The sequence below is a fragment of the Glandiceps talaboti genome, chromosome 2 (genome assembly GCF_964340395.1).
Source record: "Glandiceps talaboti chromosome 2, keGlaTala1.1, whole genome shotgun sequence".
Taxonomy (NCBI): Eukaryota; Metazoa; Hemichordata; class Enteropneusta; family Spengelidae; genus Glandiceps; species Glandiceps talaboti.
In genome coordinates, this window is record NC_135550.1 from 2,729,153 (window position 1) to 2,749,928 (window position 20,776).

General features: G+C 37.7%; 1 protein-coding gene across 1 annotated transcript in view; it reads right to left on the reverse strand.

Moving 5' to 3' along the window:
* Positions 1-10,751: 10,751 nt before the first annotated feature.
* LOC144452885 (uncharacterized) overlaps positions 10,752-20,776 on the reverse strand; it is a 33,209-nt gene continuing 23,184 nt past the window's right edge. Inside the window, exons 9-11 of the mRNA XM_078144090.1 lie at positions 19,877-20,032; positions 14,447-14,792; positions 10,752-12,698 (exon numbers count right to left, since the gene is read on the reverse strand). Of these exons, the coding sequence (XP_078000216.1) occupies positions 11,530-12,698; positions 14,447-14,792; positions 19,877-20,032 (1,671 nt within the window). The 3' untranslated portion in view covers positions 10,752-11,529. The remainder of the gene's footprint in view (positions 12,699-14,446; positions 14,793-19,876; positions 20,033-20,776) is intronic.

A 20,776-nucleotide genomic window follows, 5' to 3' on the forward strand; every position in this document is an offset into this window, starting at 1 on the left:
GGCGTAAAAGGTAACAGTGAGATATTAGGGATAATGTTGTGGAGATGTTGATTTCTTTCAGGGGTGGTGCACTCATCTAGTCTTTGGGAGTTCTGGCTTTCAGCTCAGCCAGTGAGATCCAAACACAGGTATTGAGTAGTGCAGTGCCTTCACACAAATTCTCTCTGGTGGTGGTAGTGGGAAATAACCAATACCAATAAACATTTAACGTGATGGCAGCGGTGACCAATTACTGAGACCCATAGCTATGTGGCCCCATGTCTGACTGCATTTTAACCCATGTTTTCATGGTGTGGGGGGGGGGGGGGAGTGGTGTCATGTTTAAGAGAGAGGAAATTGAGAGGGCTACTTTTTACACAACAACTCGGACCTGAAACCCACTTGCCCTCCCCCTGTAATTACTGAAGGCTCCCTTAGGTCAAGCAATGATGGTGCTGGAACCAATAACAAACCTGGCCAGCAGTAAAGGGGAAACAGATATTCTTGTATATAACATTGCATATTGGATTACTTTAAAATGTAATTGTGCTGGCCATACTGTCAAGTTCACTGAGGCATTTTAATCATTGCAGATAGCAACATCATATAAGCTGAAGTACTTGAAAAGCAGTTTTCCTAACCATAGAATTTAAAATGAAGTTCACCAAGACCTCCGTAGTGTATTACAGTACATAGCAAATCTGCATTGAATTACTTGACAATCAATTTAGAAGTTAGGTCTTCGCAATGATTAGACCTCCAGAAAGCAATATATCATCTCCACGTGACCCTGATGTTTGGTTACATTATATATCATCCCCGCTGTCAGACAGCCAGATACTAACAAGTCGGTCACGCCCGTTAGCAAATTTAATTCACCATAATGTATCGCGAACAAGTAACTTACACATGTTACAATATAGTAGTAAAGTTTACGACGAGTTCAGGTTACAGGGATTCAATTGCATTCAATAAGACTCCGAGGTAGATGGATGGATTGATGCGTGGATGGTGGTGGTGGAGGTGAAGAGAGAGAGAGAGAGAGAGAGAGAGAGAGAGAGAGAGAGAGAGAGAGAGAGAGAGAGAGAGAGAGGGGGGGAGGGAGTGAGGGAGTAGATGGATGATACGGGTGGGGTTGACCCTAAAACGAATGACAACCCAAAGGACAGAAAACGAATGACAGCATTTACAATATGTAAATAGTGGAATAACACCCTTTTCTACAGTCAGTTAGTTGAATGACACCCTCTGCAGTGTCAAACAACTGGAATGACAGCATTTTCAATGCTTTGAAACTGGAATGACAGCATTTACAGTATGTAAACAGTGGAATGACACCCTTTTCTACTTTCAGTTAGTTGAATGACACTCTCTGCACTGTAAAATAAGTGGAATGACAGCCGCCACTCTATAGCATAAGTGGAATGACAGCAATATGAATGCTTTCAAACTGGAATGACAACATTTGCAGTATGTAAACAGTAGAATGGCACCACCCTTTTCTATATTCGGTTAGTTGAATGACACCATCTGCACTGTAAAACAAGTGGAATGAAAGCCGCCACTCTGTAGCATAAGTGGCATTTACAATGCTTTGAAACTTACAGTATGTAAACAGAGGAATGACACCCTTTTCCACATTCAGTTAGTTGAATGACACCCTCTGCACTGCTAAACAAGTGGAATGACAACCGTCACTCTATAGCAAAGTGGAATGACAGCATTTACAATGCTTTGAAACTGAAATGACAGCATTTACAGTATGTAAACAGTTGAAGGATACCCTTTTCTACATACATACATACATACATACATACATACATACATACATACATACATACATACATACATACATACATACATTCATTTAGTTAAATGACGCAGTTTGCAATGTTAAACAAGTGGTATAGCGTAGAATGACAGTCACCACTCTATAGCAGAAGTGGAATGACAGCATTGTCAATGCTTTGAATATATTGATATTTCTGTCATTCCACTGATGCTGTAGAATGGCGGCTGTCATTCCACTTGTTTAACAGTACATAGGGTGTCATTCAACTAACTGGATTTAGAAAAGGGTGTCATTGCACCGAACCGGCTCCATGTAGCGCAGTGGTGAGCGCACAGGATTAGCAGTTGGGAGGTCACGGGTTCGCTAGAAACAAACCCAGGGTGAGTGTTCTACAGACTCAATGGGTAGGCTGTATCACTCAGCCGTGTCTTACTCACAAGACGAGTGCGAAGTTGGGGGCCGGGACTCCTGGAGTAATGACTCGAAACTGACTGGGAAAGCAACGTGGTACCCATCACTATAAAATATATATATCTCGTATACCCCCATGAGTATCTGTTTCATTTGCTGGTTTATTTAATTATTTTATTTGTCCCTATACTTGTCGTTCGTTTGCTTGTTCATTTGTCATTTATTTGATAGTTTATTTATTTATTTATTTATTTATTTATTTATTTATTTATTTATTTATTTATTTATTTATTTATTTATTTATTTGTTTGTTGTTTGTTTATTTGTTTGTGTGTGTGTGTGTGTTTGTTTGTTTGTGTGTGTGTTTGTTTGTTTGTTTGTTTGTTTTGTTTTGTTTTGTTTTGTTTTGTTTTGTTTTGTTTTGTTTTGTTTGTCACACGGTTCCTGGGTCCCCTGTGATCTCACCATAACACATATGTACGTACAACTCACTATAAGGCTGGAGTCAGAATTTACGGCAGGGGGGCGCCTTGGGAGAAATTATGTTGGTCAAAAGAAATTACATGCCCCCCCCCCCCCCGCCCGAAATGAACCCAAGCATTTTCGTGGCCCCCCTTCCCGACTACACATATTTTAATGTGTAATGATACAATACCCCCCCCCCCCGCCCCACTTCAGAGTTGTATAGTATGGTGCAATCAACTTTAGCATCCAAACATTACAATTAGAGATTTCTTTACAAATAGATGTGGGCTTTGCGAAAAAGGTCTCACATTGGGCTGTACTTGGAGATACTTAGTCAGTAGGGTTTTATCTTTCAATCTTGATTCTGGGCAGAAACAGCATCCTCCATTATATCCTAGTGGGGTGGGTGTGGGAGGGGATTAATGTAAGCACTTTTTAAAAAATAAGAACACATAGGAGACATTTAATGGCATAAAATTTCAAACCATACACATTATCGAAAGCCATAGAGTACTTGAAAATTGTCTTCAATACCCCAATTTTACTCGAGTCAATACATTATTATACAAATGTATGCTATATTACCCACACTTTAACTTACCTGTTCAGAGATATTTTGGCAAACACACACATTTGCTTGGCTATTGATTGCCTCATAACTAAATGTATGGTAGGTAAATAAAGTGCACACGTTTGCAAAGTGCAAGGTAAACGACTGCTCCTGAGGTTTGAGAGAGAGAGAGAGAGAGAGAGAGAGAGAGAGAGAGAGAGAGAGAGAGAGAGAGAGAGAGAGAGAGAGAGAGAGAGAGAGAGAGAGAGAGAGAGAGAGAGAGAGAGAGAGAGAGAGAGAGAGAGAGTGTGTGTGTGTGTGTGTGTGTGTGTGTGTGTTTGTGTTTGTGTGTGAGAGGGGGGAGGGAGGCATACACAAATACATTCGCATGGCTGTCTCTCAACTCATCACTGAATACATGTTTTAGAGGGTATTGTGGCGAAGCGGAGAGAAATCTTTTAATTTACTAGGTAAACAACCTCTCCTGAGGTGTAATTTGGTTGAAATCATGAGCAAAATATTTGCCCCCCCCCCTTTCATACCAGCAGAATTTTCATCCCCCCCCCCTTTGAACCCTCAATTTATTTCATGCCCCCAATTTCTCCCCAGGTTCCCCCCTGCCGTAAATTCTGACTCCAGCCTACCCTGAACTTGTAGCATGTGTAACTTACTTGTTTGCCATAAATTACCAATTGCTAACAGGCGTGACCGATTTGTTAGTATCTGGCTGTCTTACAAGCAGGAATGATAAACAATGTAAGGGACCGGTCAGTTTCTTCGGCCGGGGGGTCACCGCCTTGTTTTTGAAATTGGCGCTGGGGGGTCATGCTGTTTTGAAAATTGTGGATGGGGGTGGGTATTGTGTTTTGGCTTGTGATGGAAGAAAAAATCCTTTTCTACAATGGCATATAGCCTTGTCTAAAATGTGGTACATGTAAATATTTATTCTTGTCTCTGTTTCATCTATCAATTCTTTTAATATTTACTTCACATAAGAGTTCAAATATAACTATACATATACATATACATATACATATACATATACATATACATGTATTACCTAGCTACAATGTACCACACTAGTTACACAACATGTCATGTAAATGCTTGGCTGTTTCACAATTAAAGCTTCACTTATATTGCACTTTGGGACAAAAGTGAACTTGAACGTTTCGTAATGGTAATCTTCATTGATAATTTAATAAAGAAGTCAATCTAAATTGTTCTACTCTTCAGTATGAACTTGTCAGAAGGGATTAATACACTTTCTATTTCGGTCACTACATGTTATTGACATTACAAATCACCACATCTCATCAGATTCCAGTTTCTATTATGCACTAGGTATGACCAACTTAAGTTCTCTAACATACCAGTGACTTTACTATACATGCAATATTAATGCCCCTATACCAATGTTACAGGCCCATTTTTATGTGACATTGGAAACTCATTTAAAACTTACATTTACGTTAGCTTTTCAAAGCTTGGAAATATTACCTCAAGGGTTATGAATAACCTAAACATTGCCTTCATACAAACAAAAAACAGGAGGAAAACCCCAAGGACTCCATCACCCCCAGAGGTCACTCCTGCATTCAACCAACCTTTTTACTGTCATAATGGTATTAAACTTTTCTTAAATATTTTCACCCTACATGTATGCTAATTTGAGATGACATTGCCAAGATAGTCTAAAATTGCCTTAAACCTCCAAATCTCCCCTACCAATGATACTACCATTAGATGTGCTGACCTTTTTTATTATATTATAATGTCATTTAACTGTTTAAGAACATATTTCAACCCTATATAAGTTATAGAGAATAGTTTCTGATATTTGATGGTGCTGTCTTGTAAAGTTGAAAGTTATTGCTTGAGATGTAGCTTTTAGTGTTCATGAGTTATTTGCATATGTTTGGTAATTAGATCTGATTACAAAATGGAAATTGCCCATTGCAAATATTGTGTTGCCGTAAGATCGCATCTCCGGGTAATCATGCTGGAGAATTCACCAAGATAAAATCTTCACTCATGATTTCATTCTCAATCAAAATTGAAAATCGTTATTGTACTTTGATACATGTTCGCACTCGCGTGTTTCTGTTTGTCCTGAAAGCATGCATGAGAAGATCACTAGGTCAGCTTTAACTTCCAGGTGAAATCATCGGCTTTCTACCGAAAATTCTTATACAAAGACTTTGCCATTTATCTTACTATGGTCATTTAAAGCCCATAAGAATTCATCTTTTTGTGAAATGTGTAAATTTTCCAGTCCAAAACTATGAGCGAAAAACCGGGTCGAAATTTCCGGAATTAAGTAATAAGTATGATTCATCAAATCGCCGTAAAATCAGTATTCCTACAAATAATTCATGAATTGATTTACTTCCATGAAAGAAGAGACGTCAGTTGAGGTTTCCGTTTCCACAGTATCTAAAATGGTGGACTCTAGGGAAAATTACGGTGAGTTCAAAATACACAGAACTCAACTTTTGCAGAAACGGATATGTACAATGTGTCAGCCGGAGTTCCGAAGCTACGTTTTATTTATTGATGTAGTAACTGATGGATAAACAATATCATGTCTAGTAGTGCAGATTTTTTCTTTTTGACAAGTTATGAAGGAACAACAATCTAAAGGTTTGCCCTTAACGAAAGGCATTCAGTTTACATCTGGTTAAACATATTGATCAGAATCGTGACTGCGACTCTGCGAATTAAGTTAAGGATCCTAAGAGCCTTCAGTAATTTCAAAGGGAAGGGTCGCGGGGAATAGGGGTTGGGGTCACTTTTTACAAATCGGTCCTCAGGGGAGGCCGTATTTTAGAAAATGGAAATTAGGGGAAGGTCACAGGTTTCTTTGACTTATTTTTGTTTTAACTTTTATGTAACTTTGTAGTATTTTGTGATTTTGGCATGACCCCATCGCTGGCACCGGTTCCAAATCCTACTGCTACTACATCCCACCACTACCACCACAGGGAAAAGGACAAATAATCAATTTTGTTCTCGCGATTTTCCGGATTTCTAATATTATTTTCTGTACATTTCAAATAAAGTTTTAAATACTGTTTCCTCTCACTGTTTTTTTCTTTCTAGTTCCTACCCGATATCACAGACACGTATAGACCTTCTTACTTGTCTGTGCTGATGTCACTGTCTTATCTGAGTTTATCAGCTTTGCATTAATTAGTAGCTTGCTAGAACAAACTCACTATTTGCCCAAATTAACTCATTGTGCCGTGAGTGTAAACATCCACTGATCCAACTAATGGAGGTAACACGTAAAACTGATAAACTCAGATAAGACAATGATATCAGGTAGGAAATAGAAAGAAAAAAAACAAGTGAGAGGAAACAGTATTTACAACTTTATTTGAAATATACAGAAAATAATATTAGAAATCCGGAAAATCGCGAGAGAACAAAATTCATTATTTGTCCTTTTCCCTATGCTACCATTGGCCATTGTAAAGCCCTGTATCCATGCATTGCCATCACTTTGTAATGTCTTACAGTCACTGTTTCCATTCAAAGTATACATACCGACCACCACGTGGAATTTGGCGTATCCGCGTATTAAAGTCATAGTCTAGTTCCATGGCGGACAGTATACACACTTTTACCGTCCAGTCATGGTCCCCAACAATTGCACATAATTTTGTGCACCCTCCCACAGGGTTCATATAAACATGATGACGTCATCACATCCCCATGTGATCTTAGTTTAAACAGACTGGAGGAGGATCGAGGAGTTGGACATTTGCATATCATTAGTATGTGCTAAATACTCGCGATAGTCAAAACATGGTCAAAACAGCTCAGCTGTATCAAATGTATTAATGAGCAATGATGGCAGCCTGTCAATTTGTGATGGATTACTACTGATATGTGCCGTTTGTTCTTCTCTCTCACCATGACGTTCAAACACACTTGATACCTTTCGGTGGGACCATGAGAACGGTAAAAGTGTGTATACTGTCCATCATGGAATTAGACTACCTAACTCAATACTTCAGCTGGAGTGAAAGTTTTTCGTAAAGCCCAGCGCATGAGAGAGTAATCAGATGACAATTCTTCTCGTGTGCGCCGGTCGGCGGTCATGTGCTTTCTGAGTGTCCACAAAAACAGGTTTCTAGTATCTAGCGTGTGACCAAAGGCGCGCATGTATGTATGAATCAGTAGACTGGGTGCGCTTTGTTGTAAATCAGATAAAAGTCATCATTTGTGATCGGGCTTCTGCTTGCAATGTAAATATGTATGAAGTTACTCAAAAAATCTTAATAATTTTTATCTCCACTTTGATCAGAATGTCAACTGTACAAGCCAGCTGTATTGATGGTGGTAGATGCAGACGTTGTGTATTTCCAGCTAAACTATGCGACCAGCAGTGTCTTGAAGAATGCCCATACGGTACGGAAAATATCCGGTACCGCGGTTTTGGATCGATTTGTGAGGAGGAAGACCCTAACGAAATCGACATCCAACTTGTAGATCTGGGAGTAGATCTGGATCTAGAACTTGGAGATGAAACACAGGAATAACCTAAGCAGTTGAAGAATGAATGTTTTGGATGGAAAATATGGAATATTAGGGATTAACTGTTCATTTGTATCCACAGTTATGGTCAAATCTTCCCCATGCTTCAGACTAGATGATTTCTCGAGTGATATATAGAACTCGTGTAAAAGATTCGGCTATAGAACTCCCACAACGGTGTTTGTTAATGCTGGTGTTAAAGCCCAGGGGTGGGTCCTCTGGTAGAAAGGTGTTCTTTTGTACTCACAAGTATGAGAAAGGGTACACTGTTCAGCATGTCAGTACTACAAATTGTAAATTAAAAATAACGGGTGGGATAGACATGGGAGTCAAATTTTGATATTTATACTAAGACCGGGAATTGTCCCCTAAAACCTGTAAGTCACATTCCAGTTTCTCTGAATCACCGTGTGAGGGCACAACTTTCCTAAATGGCGGCATCAATGGAAGGGATGTCTTGTTTTACTTTATTGTGATTTTGCCATGGACACTCTCTATGTATTTTGATATTGAATAGGATACCTTTAAGACATCAAATCTAAAACTGAATGCTAGTTTCAAAAGAAAACTAACAGTAACACCCACAAATAAGGACTTCCCTTATATTGCACCCCACATGGTGAATCAGAGAAAAATGGTATGTGACTTATAGGTTTTTTTAGAGCTGATTCCTGGTCTTAGTATCTGATTTAATTGTTTCAATATTTCACTCCCGTCGCTATCCTACCCAATCAATTCAGTGTCTGATTTCGTTGTCAATGTTGTGTTTTGATGTTTTCTTGTGACACTTGGCACTTTGATACTACATTGTATTTAGTACCTTTGACGATAATAAGATGAAAACATCACTATATTACCATGGTGTGTCCTGTTCTTGTAAATGAGACACTTCACAGTAACCCGTTGTATCTATTTTGTGTGATACAGTTGGTATGAGGGAGTGTTTCTTCTTTTGGATTTTTGGTATGAGAACAGTTTGGGTTTGGAAGATTTAGGTCACCCAACATCGGCTGGTAACACTGTGGTGCATTGTTATGCAAATGTTTAGCTTACGCTGTAAAAAGTAAGTTCGTCGAGGTTTGTGGTTTGTAAGAGAATAACGGGCATATTTCTGAATTAACTTGCCAAATCCTCTGAAAACCTACTGGAAGGTAAACTTTTTAGTTGTCTAGAACTAATAGTTTCATTATTGTATCCTTTATTTTCTGATCAATATCGACAATATCGTTTGCGTCAGGTTCGGAGGCAAATGACAGTTGGCGAATCTAGCTTTCCTGGTTGAATATCAGTTTAAAATGACCTACAGTAATAAATTTACTTTATAAATGTTTCATAGAAGTGTATAATTCTTCAGTGGAAACGTTTAAAATACCAGATACCTTCAATACATTAGTAAACATCAAGATGGGTTATGTTTACACATGGAAAGTAGTTGAAGTGTGGTTTACTTGTTTGCAGTGAAAGTAACTAATTTGCCTAGTTATTTGATAGGAAAGCGACTAATTTGCATAGTATTTGATATTTCAGAACTTGCAATGGTCAAGAAAAAATAGTGAAATACTTTATGAACCAACAAATTTGTTTTCAAAAGGTGTTTCAAAAGACGTGGATGTGCTTTAAAAAATGAATGAATTTATTTGCTTATTTTCAGTAGGGATTGGTTTTGCATTAGGATCTATTTTATCTCAATTTATCTCATTTGCATAGCCAACAGTGAAAATACCGGTTTTATTTCTGACTGTACATCAACGTACACAGTGGTACATGTAAAAATGAGGATTATTGCATATATAGATAGGTTGTTTTTTTTTCATTTAGAGGAAATGTTTGCTTCTCCCAGTCACCTACAATGTCATGTTGATACTGGGTAGTGTAACATGAACACAAACCTGACATAGAGATGTAGTTTTTGAATGACAAAATGTTTTATTTTTGTGAAAGAAATACACGCTAAAAAGATAACATCAAAATATTTACACTAAAAAATGTCCAGGAATCAAGTGTCAAAATATAAGCTCTGTCTAGCTTCAAATTTGGGAGGCTGGTTGGGGTTGGGATGAGAGTATGACCAGAACTGTACATCATATATAGAAAGTACATGTGTATTGTTGTACTCAGTGGAAGTATGGAAACATAAATAGTAGGAAGAGTGATTAATAGTGATTGAAAAATATAAACGCCCAAATTGTAGGTTGATTTTATTATTTATTTGATGCTGGAAAATGAGCATTGTCACCAAAGCTTACTGAAATATGTTGGCAAAGCTGATACTAAATAAACATACTAAATACTTCATTGTGTACAACCTCTACATGAAATGGTTTTGCCCAGACAGTAGAATTGCACTAAGTCAACTTGACTCATGTGGCATGTGTAGTAACACCAGCCAAACTGCTTTCAAAGTGACTAAGTGTCTTGTTAACTACCAACTGAATTCTCTGTAAGCCTAGCTACTATACTTGTAACTGGGTAAATTGGTAACTGAAAGTCCAGGTTTCTAATGCTATCAGTAGAAGTAAATTCCCCTCTAAAATAGATCACAAAATAACATTCTTACACACACATTTACCCAAGCCTTGACACATGCAATAACAGTGATTACATAAGATTATATACTAGTAACACATCCCCCATGCTCTTCACTGCACTGATAACAATGAACAATTTGAAGTAAAATCACTTTTTTGGACACAACTTGTAAATCACTGATCAGATAACTTTCATTTGAACATTTTTTTCATCTACAGACCTTAAGTAAACTATCTATCAAATACTGAGACAATCGATCTGGTGGTTTTTGGTTCACACACACACACACACACACACACACACACACACACACACACACACACACACACACACAATTTCTCAATGCCTATAGAGCTACGGAATCTCAGTTCAATTGTGCTAAAAAATGACTGGATATTGAATACATACATACATACATACATACATACATACGTATACATACATACATACATACATACATACATACATACATATAAGGCCAGGGCTTATACTTGGGCAGGATCTCAGTACACATATAGACAGAACTCATACATATTGAAATTCAAATGAATTCAAGCACATCAAGTCTTGCATCATGTTTAAAATGCAACTGTTGTATTGTACAATATTTACAAATACATATATTATCAAAATAGAACTTAAGCTTGTAAAGTAGATGTATAATCAAATGCATTTCTTGTGTGATCTATTATTGACAACAATCTTTATACATCTATTACAATACCACAGTACTCATAGTAGTAGCATTTGAACAATCTGTTAGAACTGATTCCAACACTTGTTATACACGTAATGCCTGGTTATGAGGAGACTAGTAGACAGCTATTACCATGAGGGCTGTTATGTGGCAACTATTTTAGCAAGGACAACCATTTCTACATAGGGCAATATGAGGTCTACTATTGCCCAAATAAGACCAGGTAAATAAGTGTTTACAATACATCACATTCTCTGGCCAGTATTCTTTCCCGTCAAAGGGAATCACTAGTAGCACTCCTGTGGTACTGCAACTATGGTCTACGACAATCACTGAAGGCTATATGAATGATTTGTTATAACTGTTGATACTTGTAGTATAATAATGACTTGCATGGAAATGTGCAATACAGTAAAGACTCATTCTCCTAAGAATGCATTTTGACATTAAATTTGTACAATGTAAGGTTCTAGTCCTGGTTTCTGGTCAAAATAGAAGTGACTTTACATTTGTGTGTGGACGGAATGTACAATGTAATACAGAGTAACAGTACAAAGCATACAATCAAATTAGAGGGGGACTGAACCTTTTTTCACTATCACTGGCACTAGTAGGGGCTCCTTTCCTGCCCTTACCATTTATGGACTTCCTTCCACCTCGTGGTGGATGTGGTTTAGGTGAGGGTGACTGGAATGATGATGCACTACTTGCAACTGATTCCAGACCTTTCCGTCTGTATTGCTGTTTTCTTCCTAGAATGGCCTGCTCTTCCTCGAAGAGAAGTTGTTCTCGTATTTCTGCATCATTTTCATAATCAAAGTCTGACGATTCAACCATAGTATTGGCTGAATCTGAACGTAGCGTTGATGTCTCCGATGCAGCTCTAGATGCTGTAGCATTGACGTCAGACCTTGAAATCATGATCTGGGCTTTTGAACTTGACTTGACATTTCTAGCACTGTTTTTGACACTTGATGCTTTGGACGGAGGCTTGGGTAAAGGTTCTGGTGTGATTGGGATGCCCTGACTGACTGCTTTTGAACTAGGACGGGAATCAAATGCTGAGTTGGAAATTCGCAGTTCTTCAATGCTCATGCCAGACTCAGTTCGTAAGTTAGAGAGTTGAGAGCTTGAGCGAGAGTTTGTTGATGGTGTACCAACATTTAATGCCCTCAGCTCACTTTCAAGACTCTCATCATCATTGAGACCAAAGTCATCATCCGTCAGGTCAGACTCAATCTCTTCATCTTGTGACCCCACTCCTAACTCTTGCAAAGATGTCAAAGTTTTCTCTCTCTGATCTGCCAACAAAGATAAAACCCTCATGTCCACAGATTCTTCTAAATCTTCTATTCTTGCATTTGGGTCTCCATAATCTTTTCTTTGAGGCTGCTCCTTTGAAAGGCTTCCTCTAGGAGTAGGGGTTTCATCCTTTTCATTGAACTCTGAATGCTCATCTTGACCCTCTGAACTTTGAACTTGAACTCCTGGCCTTCCATATGGCAGTTTACGTCTGGGTGTAAATATTTGTGAGTCTGACCCTCCAATGGAATCAAAGCCTTCAGTAAATGTTCCATTGTCAGTCAGAATATGGTTTCTTGGGGTGTTTTCTGATGAGTTTGGTGTTGGGGTTACACTACCCTGACTAGATCTTGACATTGCTCTTGATGTAGCTCTAGGATTCTCTAAAAGTTCTTTGATTGCGTCTTCAGACACTGACTGCAACACCATGTCTGTCAATTGAAAACATAAAACTTGATTAGTTTTATTCTCTTTAATGCACTTAACCACTGAAAAATCAGCTTTGCCTATTTTGGCTTTAGAGGGCAGAGGTTCAATACCATGTTCCTACATTACAGTTATAGTGTGAGGGCAGAGGTTCAGTACCATGTTCACACATTACAGTTATAGTGTGAGGGCAGAGGTTCAGTACCATGTTCACACATTACAGTTATAGTGTGAGGGCAGAGGTTCAGTACCATGTTCCTACATAACAGTTATAGTGTGAGGGCAGAGGTTCAGTACCATGTTCACACATTACAGTTATAGTGTGAGGGCAGAGGTTCAGTACCATGTTCACACATTACAGTTATAGTGTGAGGGCAGAGGTTCAGTACCATGTTCCTACATTACAGTTATAGTGTGAGGGCAGAGGTTCAGTACCATGTTCCTACATTACAGTTATAGTGTGAGGGCAGAGGTTCAGTACCATGTTCACACATTACAGTTATAGTGTGAGGGCAGAGGTTCAGTACCATGTTCCTACATTACAGTTATAGTGTGAGGGCAGAGGTTCAGTACCATGTTCACACATTACAGTTATAGTGTGAGGGCAGAGGTTCAGTACCATGTTCACACATTACAGTTATAGTGTGAGGGCAGAGGTTCAGTACCATGTTCACACATTACAGTTATAGTGTGAGGGCAGAGGTTCAGTACCATGTTCACACATTACAGTTATAGTGTGAGGGCAGAGGTTCAGTACCATGTTCACACATTACAGTTATAGTGTGAGGGCAGAGGTTCAGTACCATGTTCCTACATTACAGTTATAGTGTGAGGGCAGAGGTTCAGTACCATGTTCACACATTACAGTTATAGTGTGAGGGCAGAGGTTCAGTACCATGTTCACACATTACAGTTATAGTGTGAGGGCAGAGGTTCAGTACCATGTTCCTACATTACAGTTATAGTGTGAGGGCAGAGGTTCAGTACCATGTTCACACATTACAGTTATAGTGTGAGGGCAGAGGTTCAGTACCATGTTCACACATTACAGTTATAGTGTGAGGGCAGAGGTTCAGTACCATGTTCACACATTACAGTTATAGTGTGAGGGCAGAGGTTCAGTACCATGTTCCTACATTACAGTTATAGTGTGAGGGCAGAGGTTCAGTACCATGTTCCTACATTACAGTTACAGTGTTAAGATTACATGGTATTATTATTTTGGTCAGGACCAAATTTGTTCTACAGCTCTGTCAGACAACTGTTTTTCTCACCCAAATTTTAACCATAAGCTGAACTGGTGCTATTAAGTCATTTTCAGACAGACAGACAGATAGACAAACACAACAGATAGACAGACAGACACAACAGATAGATAGACACAACAGAGATAAACGGACAGACACAACAGAGATAGACGGACAGACACACCAGATAGACAGAGACATAACAGATAGACAGAAAGACACAATAGATAGACAGAAGAGACATAACAGATAGACAATAGACAGACACAATAGATAGACAAATAGATAAACACAACAGATAGACAGACAAACAGACAGACACAACAGACAGACAGACAGATAGACAGATAGATAGATAGAACAGATAGACAAACAGATGGACAGACTGCTATAATTGACAAATACTAGTTTTATATGTTACTTAATCTTCTCTCCCAACTATGTTGGCCATAGTAATGATATGCTTACCCTAGAATCACATCAATCAAACACAATTGTGTATTTACCTCGCTCATTAGCATCCACTTTAACATCAGAGTCCACGCTTTCACTGATCAAACTTTCAGAGAATGTGTCCGATCTCATAGGAGTCATTTCCTCTTCTCTGACGGTACTTAGGCGACTACTACTGATCTGTAATTCCTGCCTGGCATCTTCTAGAAGTCTCCTCAGTACATCATCTGGTAGTTTTGGAGGATGATTCTCAGGAATGGATTGGATGGAAGAATTCTGACTGGGTGACCTTGGTGAATTGGCTATGGCATTTGTCTCTTCGGTTGCACGTGAACTAACCCTTGAACACTGATCTAGCAAATCTTCAAGTTGTATGTTACTCAGGCTAGGGTACTCAATCTAATGAGGATAGAATAGTTGGAATCAAACAAAGTGTCTAATGTTGGTCATTTTTGCCTCCTGTAAGGGGAGGTTATGTTAATACTTTTGTCTGTGTCTGTCTGTATGTATGTATGTATGTATGTATGTATGTATGTATGTATGTCTGAAGGTCTGTCCAGCTGTCAGTGTGTATGTATGTGTGTGTGTCTGTGGACATGATATCTAAAAACTAATGCATTGATTGTAATGAAACTTGCTACACATCTTCCATATGATAATGGAAAGAACTGATTAGATTTTGGTAAACATCCAAAGAACATTAATTAACCCTTTCACCACCAGTACCCCATATATGGGGATGCGCTAAGGTGCCCACCAGTACCCCATATATAGAGACGGCAAAGTTCATTCACCCATGATTCGCCTATCTCACCCTTATACCGTTTAACGACAGCTATTGCTGCAAAACTTGCTGCCATAACTAGTTCCACACATGCGTATTAGCTATGTTTTGCTTGTCTGCCATTTTGAACACATGGAAGTGAACGGTTTAGAAATAGGACCGAAATGACAAGCAATCGTAATTTTTGTGTGCGTATTTCACTGACAAAATCGAATTTCAACATGGCGGAAGTAACCAATGGCTCTCATAACATCTCCTACGATGTCAATTTGTCAACCGTCCAAAGGAATTTCCAGTGAATTTTACCAGAAATACATCGTTGAATACATGTAGTTGGTCGTGGGAACAGTGCAAGCATCAGAAGTACTGCTAAGTTTGTCTTATCTCCCAACGGGGAATTTATTTATTTACGAGTGTTGTAGTGAAAGTCGGCAAAATGCGTAATTTGTTGACCAGTAGTCTGCGCCCATAGTATCGTCTTGGGGCCAATTTTTATCGACGTTAAGAATTAATTTGTTCATATTTCTTTGTGGTAATGTTCAATAATGAATAATACTCATACAAGGACAATTTATACTGGTCAGTGGTGGGTACATTATGCACGATCTGAGGATTTTACGATTTGATTTTTAGCGTGCATTTTTTTAAGGGAAAATTCAAATTTCAACATGGCCGCAGCCAAAATCGTCTCCCCTAACATTGTTTAGAGATGTAAATAACGGTTCTGTTCGTGAAAAATTCTGTTTAATTTTGACTTGGATGGCATTTTTGACTACAAGTAGGTGGCTGTATGAACTCGGTGTACTCTATGTAATGATCACGTTACAGCGACGTACGTTCAAAATGCTAGCTACATATTTCCGTTGATCGGTGTGCATGTCGGCAAATACTACCACCTTGCCCATACGATTTTTGTGCCGATACTACCGACTTATGGACATTTTTTACCGATTTAAGGAATAAATTTGGTGATAATTTTTTGCTGTCTTGTCAAATACTGAATTATATTTACAGAAGCTCACTTTTCAGATGGTCTTGAGGTGATGACTTTAGATATTTTAGTACACTTTCAATGCCAGTGGGGATGACCTGTAGCGTCATAAATGGATTATTGAGCCGTTAATTATTTTTATTCAAATTTAATACGACTGAAAATAACATTTTCTGCCAAATTTTTGCCAATTTTGACCATTGAACCAGTGTACAGAAGTTTTGTAGGAACATAAATGTTGGTATTTTGAATTTTGTTTGTAACATAAATATTTTGTTTATTTGTGATGTCAATAAATAAACAACCTGTGTTTGTTTTATTAATATTTTATTACTTTAATCCATATTTCGGTTGTGTGTGTGATATTTGAATGTAGGAATTTGCACCTATGATGTGGAAAATTTATTTTCCATTAAAATGATACCTTATTTTTCAAAAATATGCAAGTCTAAGTATTTTTATATCAATTTGATTGCATACCACTCATGCTCACCTAATGTTAGTGAGGGGGCTGGTGGAGCACAAACAATCCCATGAGGCCAATGATGGTGAAAGAGTTAATTAGTCATTTGCATAATTTATAGTTTTTAGTAATTGGGGCTATATATTAAGAATGCATACTTCAAATTCAATATCATTTGGTGTATATATTAACCATAAGAAAGCACATATGTCCTATAAAATTTGTTGATTTCGCTCACACTTTTTATGAGTAATTTCCATAAGTAATGATTTTTAGTAATAATATTAATAAGCTATATCTAAAGATTACAAACTTCGAATTGCACGTACATCAACCATAACAAAGCACACACGTCTTATAAAATTCCATATAATTTTGCACATACATCAACCACAACAAAGAACACATATTCCACAATGTCTGTCGGCATAGTTTTTAGTTTTAATGAGTAATTTGCATAATTAATGATTTTCGGTAAGTAGGCTTTATCTTATGAATGCAAGCTTTAAATTTCATATAATTTTTTCTTCTGTCTGGCAAATTCTACCCTTGAACTGGGTAATGTAGTTCCTATATGCATTACAATCACTATGATCATATCCACACACTGACAGGATAGTTATCATAGAAAACATTGACGGAATGGACTAGACTACCAACTAGGTGACACCTCTCATTCCCTTTTTATAGGAAAACCTAGGGGTAATATGGAAAATACCAATAGTTCTATTTCAGTGTTCTCCATGAGGGGTTTTAGCATGGTGCATTGCCCTGCTATTGACACCCGGCTATCGATGCCCAGTGCCCTGCTTTGATGTTTTGTGTCCTGGTATATCAGTCAGGCACTGGGCCTGGGACCCTATTTTGCATTTGACTGACTGTATGTTTGGAGGTGGAGAACTTGTGATGACTCACTGGCAAGTAATCACCAAAAATATAAACATTCCCTATCTGGGTTGTTCACATGCAAATGCCACATATTTGAATAATACTGAGTGACACAATCTAAACAGCAATTTGCAGAGGAATTAGTCTCATTTTGAAAGGTTTTTTCATTCTATGAAATTAACAGATTGATTTTCAACTAATTTGTATATCAAGTTACCATCCTACGACATTCACAAACAATTTGTACATGATACATGACCTGTGTGTTTCTCGGAGCACAGAAAAAAATGCTGAAAACAAGACCCAGAAGCTAGTGCTCTGTACAGCAGTTTGAATTTCCCACATTTGCATAGATTAGCCATAATCCTCTTTATATAGGGCAGTTCTGTGTTTAAGCCTTCTGTTTAAATCTTCTGCCCATATTGTTCCATGTACATTTGTATCCTTTGAACCCTTGTCATCATTATTAATAAACCATTTAACCAAACCCTCTAAGAAAACAAATGCCCTAAAACAAATGATTGTTCACACCTTTCTCAAGGTGTAAAGTGACACTGCTATGCCACATGATAACGTGTTTCCCCTCCACTGTCTATGATTACATGAATTACATGGCAAACATGATGCTATAGACTTTTGACTTGTATTCTTTAACGTCGTCAACAAAATTATAACAGTCTCATATACTTTTTGATAAAGTGGTGATGTTGTGTCCGATCATTAGTTTTATCATAGACCCTACACGTGTACATATTCCTAACATTTGTGATTCGTTATCTTGAACGCCGCACGGGGTTGTGGGATTGCTCTCGCAATGCGCACCAGGAAATTTGAAGATGACTGTGGGGTAGAATCAGTCGAAAGCCATCTTTACTATGGACAACACCATACGAATAGCGCACATTGATTACCGAATTGTTTTGAGTGTCCGTGAGAGTTTGAAGAGATAACCATTCCATAAGCTTTTTTTTATCGTTTTTAATGTACCAAGATTTTTCTTCACCGAATGTCGTCATTTCAAGACATTTTTTATGATCGGCGATATGGACGTATTGTATGTTGTGATCGACTGTCAGCGGTAAGTGAATGCTGTTTACATCATTTTATGATGCATTTTCAACTTGCAATCAGTATTCTGATGTCTCTATTTATACGTGATTTTACAACATGAATGTGCAATGAACTATAGTGAGACAAAATATATACATGTGTATATTATATAAATTTATTTTTTTTGTATATTTGACAAGTATAGAAGCCATGCAATGATTGAATTGAATTGGAATTTCTCGCCACTCATGTTTTCATGCGTGATCGTTCGCTTCCGTATTTTTTGTTAAAATATAGCAGTAAAATGTTGAAATCATGACATAGACAGAGAAATATTACCGAAATTGTGCTTAACTTACCAGAAGTAATAATGGAACACGCGATACGGCGATGCTACAAATAGCGTTTACAGCGTACTCGTGTTGATTAATTCGTTAGTTGTATGATGACGTACAGTGAAAAAACACTTCTTAGTACATTCAAGACAATGAAATTGAGCTACTGGAGTGGCTGTCGCTTCAAACTATTACTGAAATTCAAAATAATTTGGTAATCAATGTGCACTATTTGTATGGTGTTGTCCATAGTAAAGATGGTTTTCGACTGATTCTACCCCCACAGTCGTCTTCAAATTTCCCGGTGCGCATTGCGAGCAATCCCACAACCCTGTGCGGCGTTCAAGATGGCGAAACACAAATGTTAGGAATAGGCGTACACACACTTTTTAAAATGTTTTTAAGTCTACTCGTCTCTGGAAATAATTGCAGCTTCCCTGAGAAAACTAATCATGATTGTTTGAAATAATTTGAAATATATTTAGCTTTCCTGACAAAAATAATCGCTATTGTTATCCAAATCACATGAATAAATTATGCAAATTAGTCATCCTGCTATCAAGACAATCCGTGGAGAACACTGTACAGGCACCAAACATAGGAATAACTACTTCACATTTCGGGCTGTGTACGGTTGCATACTGCCCGATGTGAACGACTAAGGGTTTGACAAGCAGGTATAATAACATTTTGGTCAAAAAATACAATGTTTAACCTCAGAGAAAATATCTTAAACAGGAAAGGAAGTGACCTAATTAAGTTTGTAAAAAGGTAAGACAAAGAGGAAACACGACATTTGATACTGTAATAAAAATAGTGTATCTATCCATAAATTAGTGCTTCCAAATAGGTGGTGACGTTTTACCAGATACATCTACAATTATCTATGATTTGTCCATACCGTGTAGTGAAACCTGCCCTAAACCCTGAAGACCATCGACTTGATAACTATGATATTGTCAACCATCCTACCTCACTTTCCACTCTCAGTTGTAAATGAGTCAACTCATCTTCTATCTCTTTCAATCTTGACTGTTGATCTCTCATCTCCTTGGTATCTCTCAGTGCCTTCTCACCAAGCAGCATTAAATCCATAGACTCTTGGTACTCCTTACGTGTAAATTGCAACTATCAGTAAGATCAAGAAAATGTTAGGAAACGTAGACTTGCAGTATATTATTCTGTGCAACTGAACAACACTCATATTGTTTGATTGATGCAGATTAAGTAAAGTAAAACACACTTCTCTATAACTTCACTTGCTTTTAATATACAATTTAAATTTGGTAAGTATCGGTTTCTTATATTTCACACTTCTTAACTATCCCATTTCAGAATATATTTCAAAGTTCTTTTCAGGAAAAAAATATGCAAAGTACAGTCTCCATCATTACATTTTGTTGTTTCAAAGTCTATAAAGGCTTGATCTTCTTTCACCATTTTCATCTTCCACCCTAAGATGGTTTAGCTTTACTTCCTAAAGAAATTCTCTGCTATTATAACCTGCAATTTGTCTTACATTCAATTTTATCTTTTATTTGGAAATTTTACTTTTATCATTTCTGATTAACTTTCTTTCTTTACTCTTAACTTGATGTTCTACACTAGTTAGAATTCAGACAGACTCCTGTGACCTTAACTTGATGTTCTACACTAGTTAGAATTCAGACAGACTCCTGTGACCTTAACTTGACGTTCTACACTAGTTAGAATTCAGACAGACACCTGTGACATTAATTTGATGTTCTACACTAGTTAGAATTCAGACAGACTCCTGTGACATTAATTTGATGTTCTACACTAGTTAGAATTCAGACAGACTCCTGTGACCTTAACTTGATGTTCTACACTAGTTAGAATTCAGACAGACTC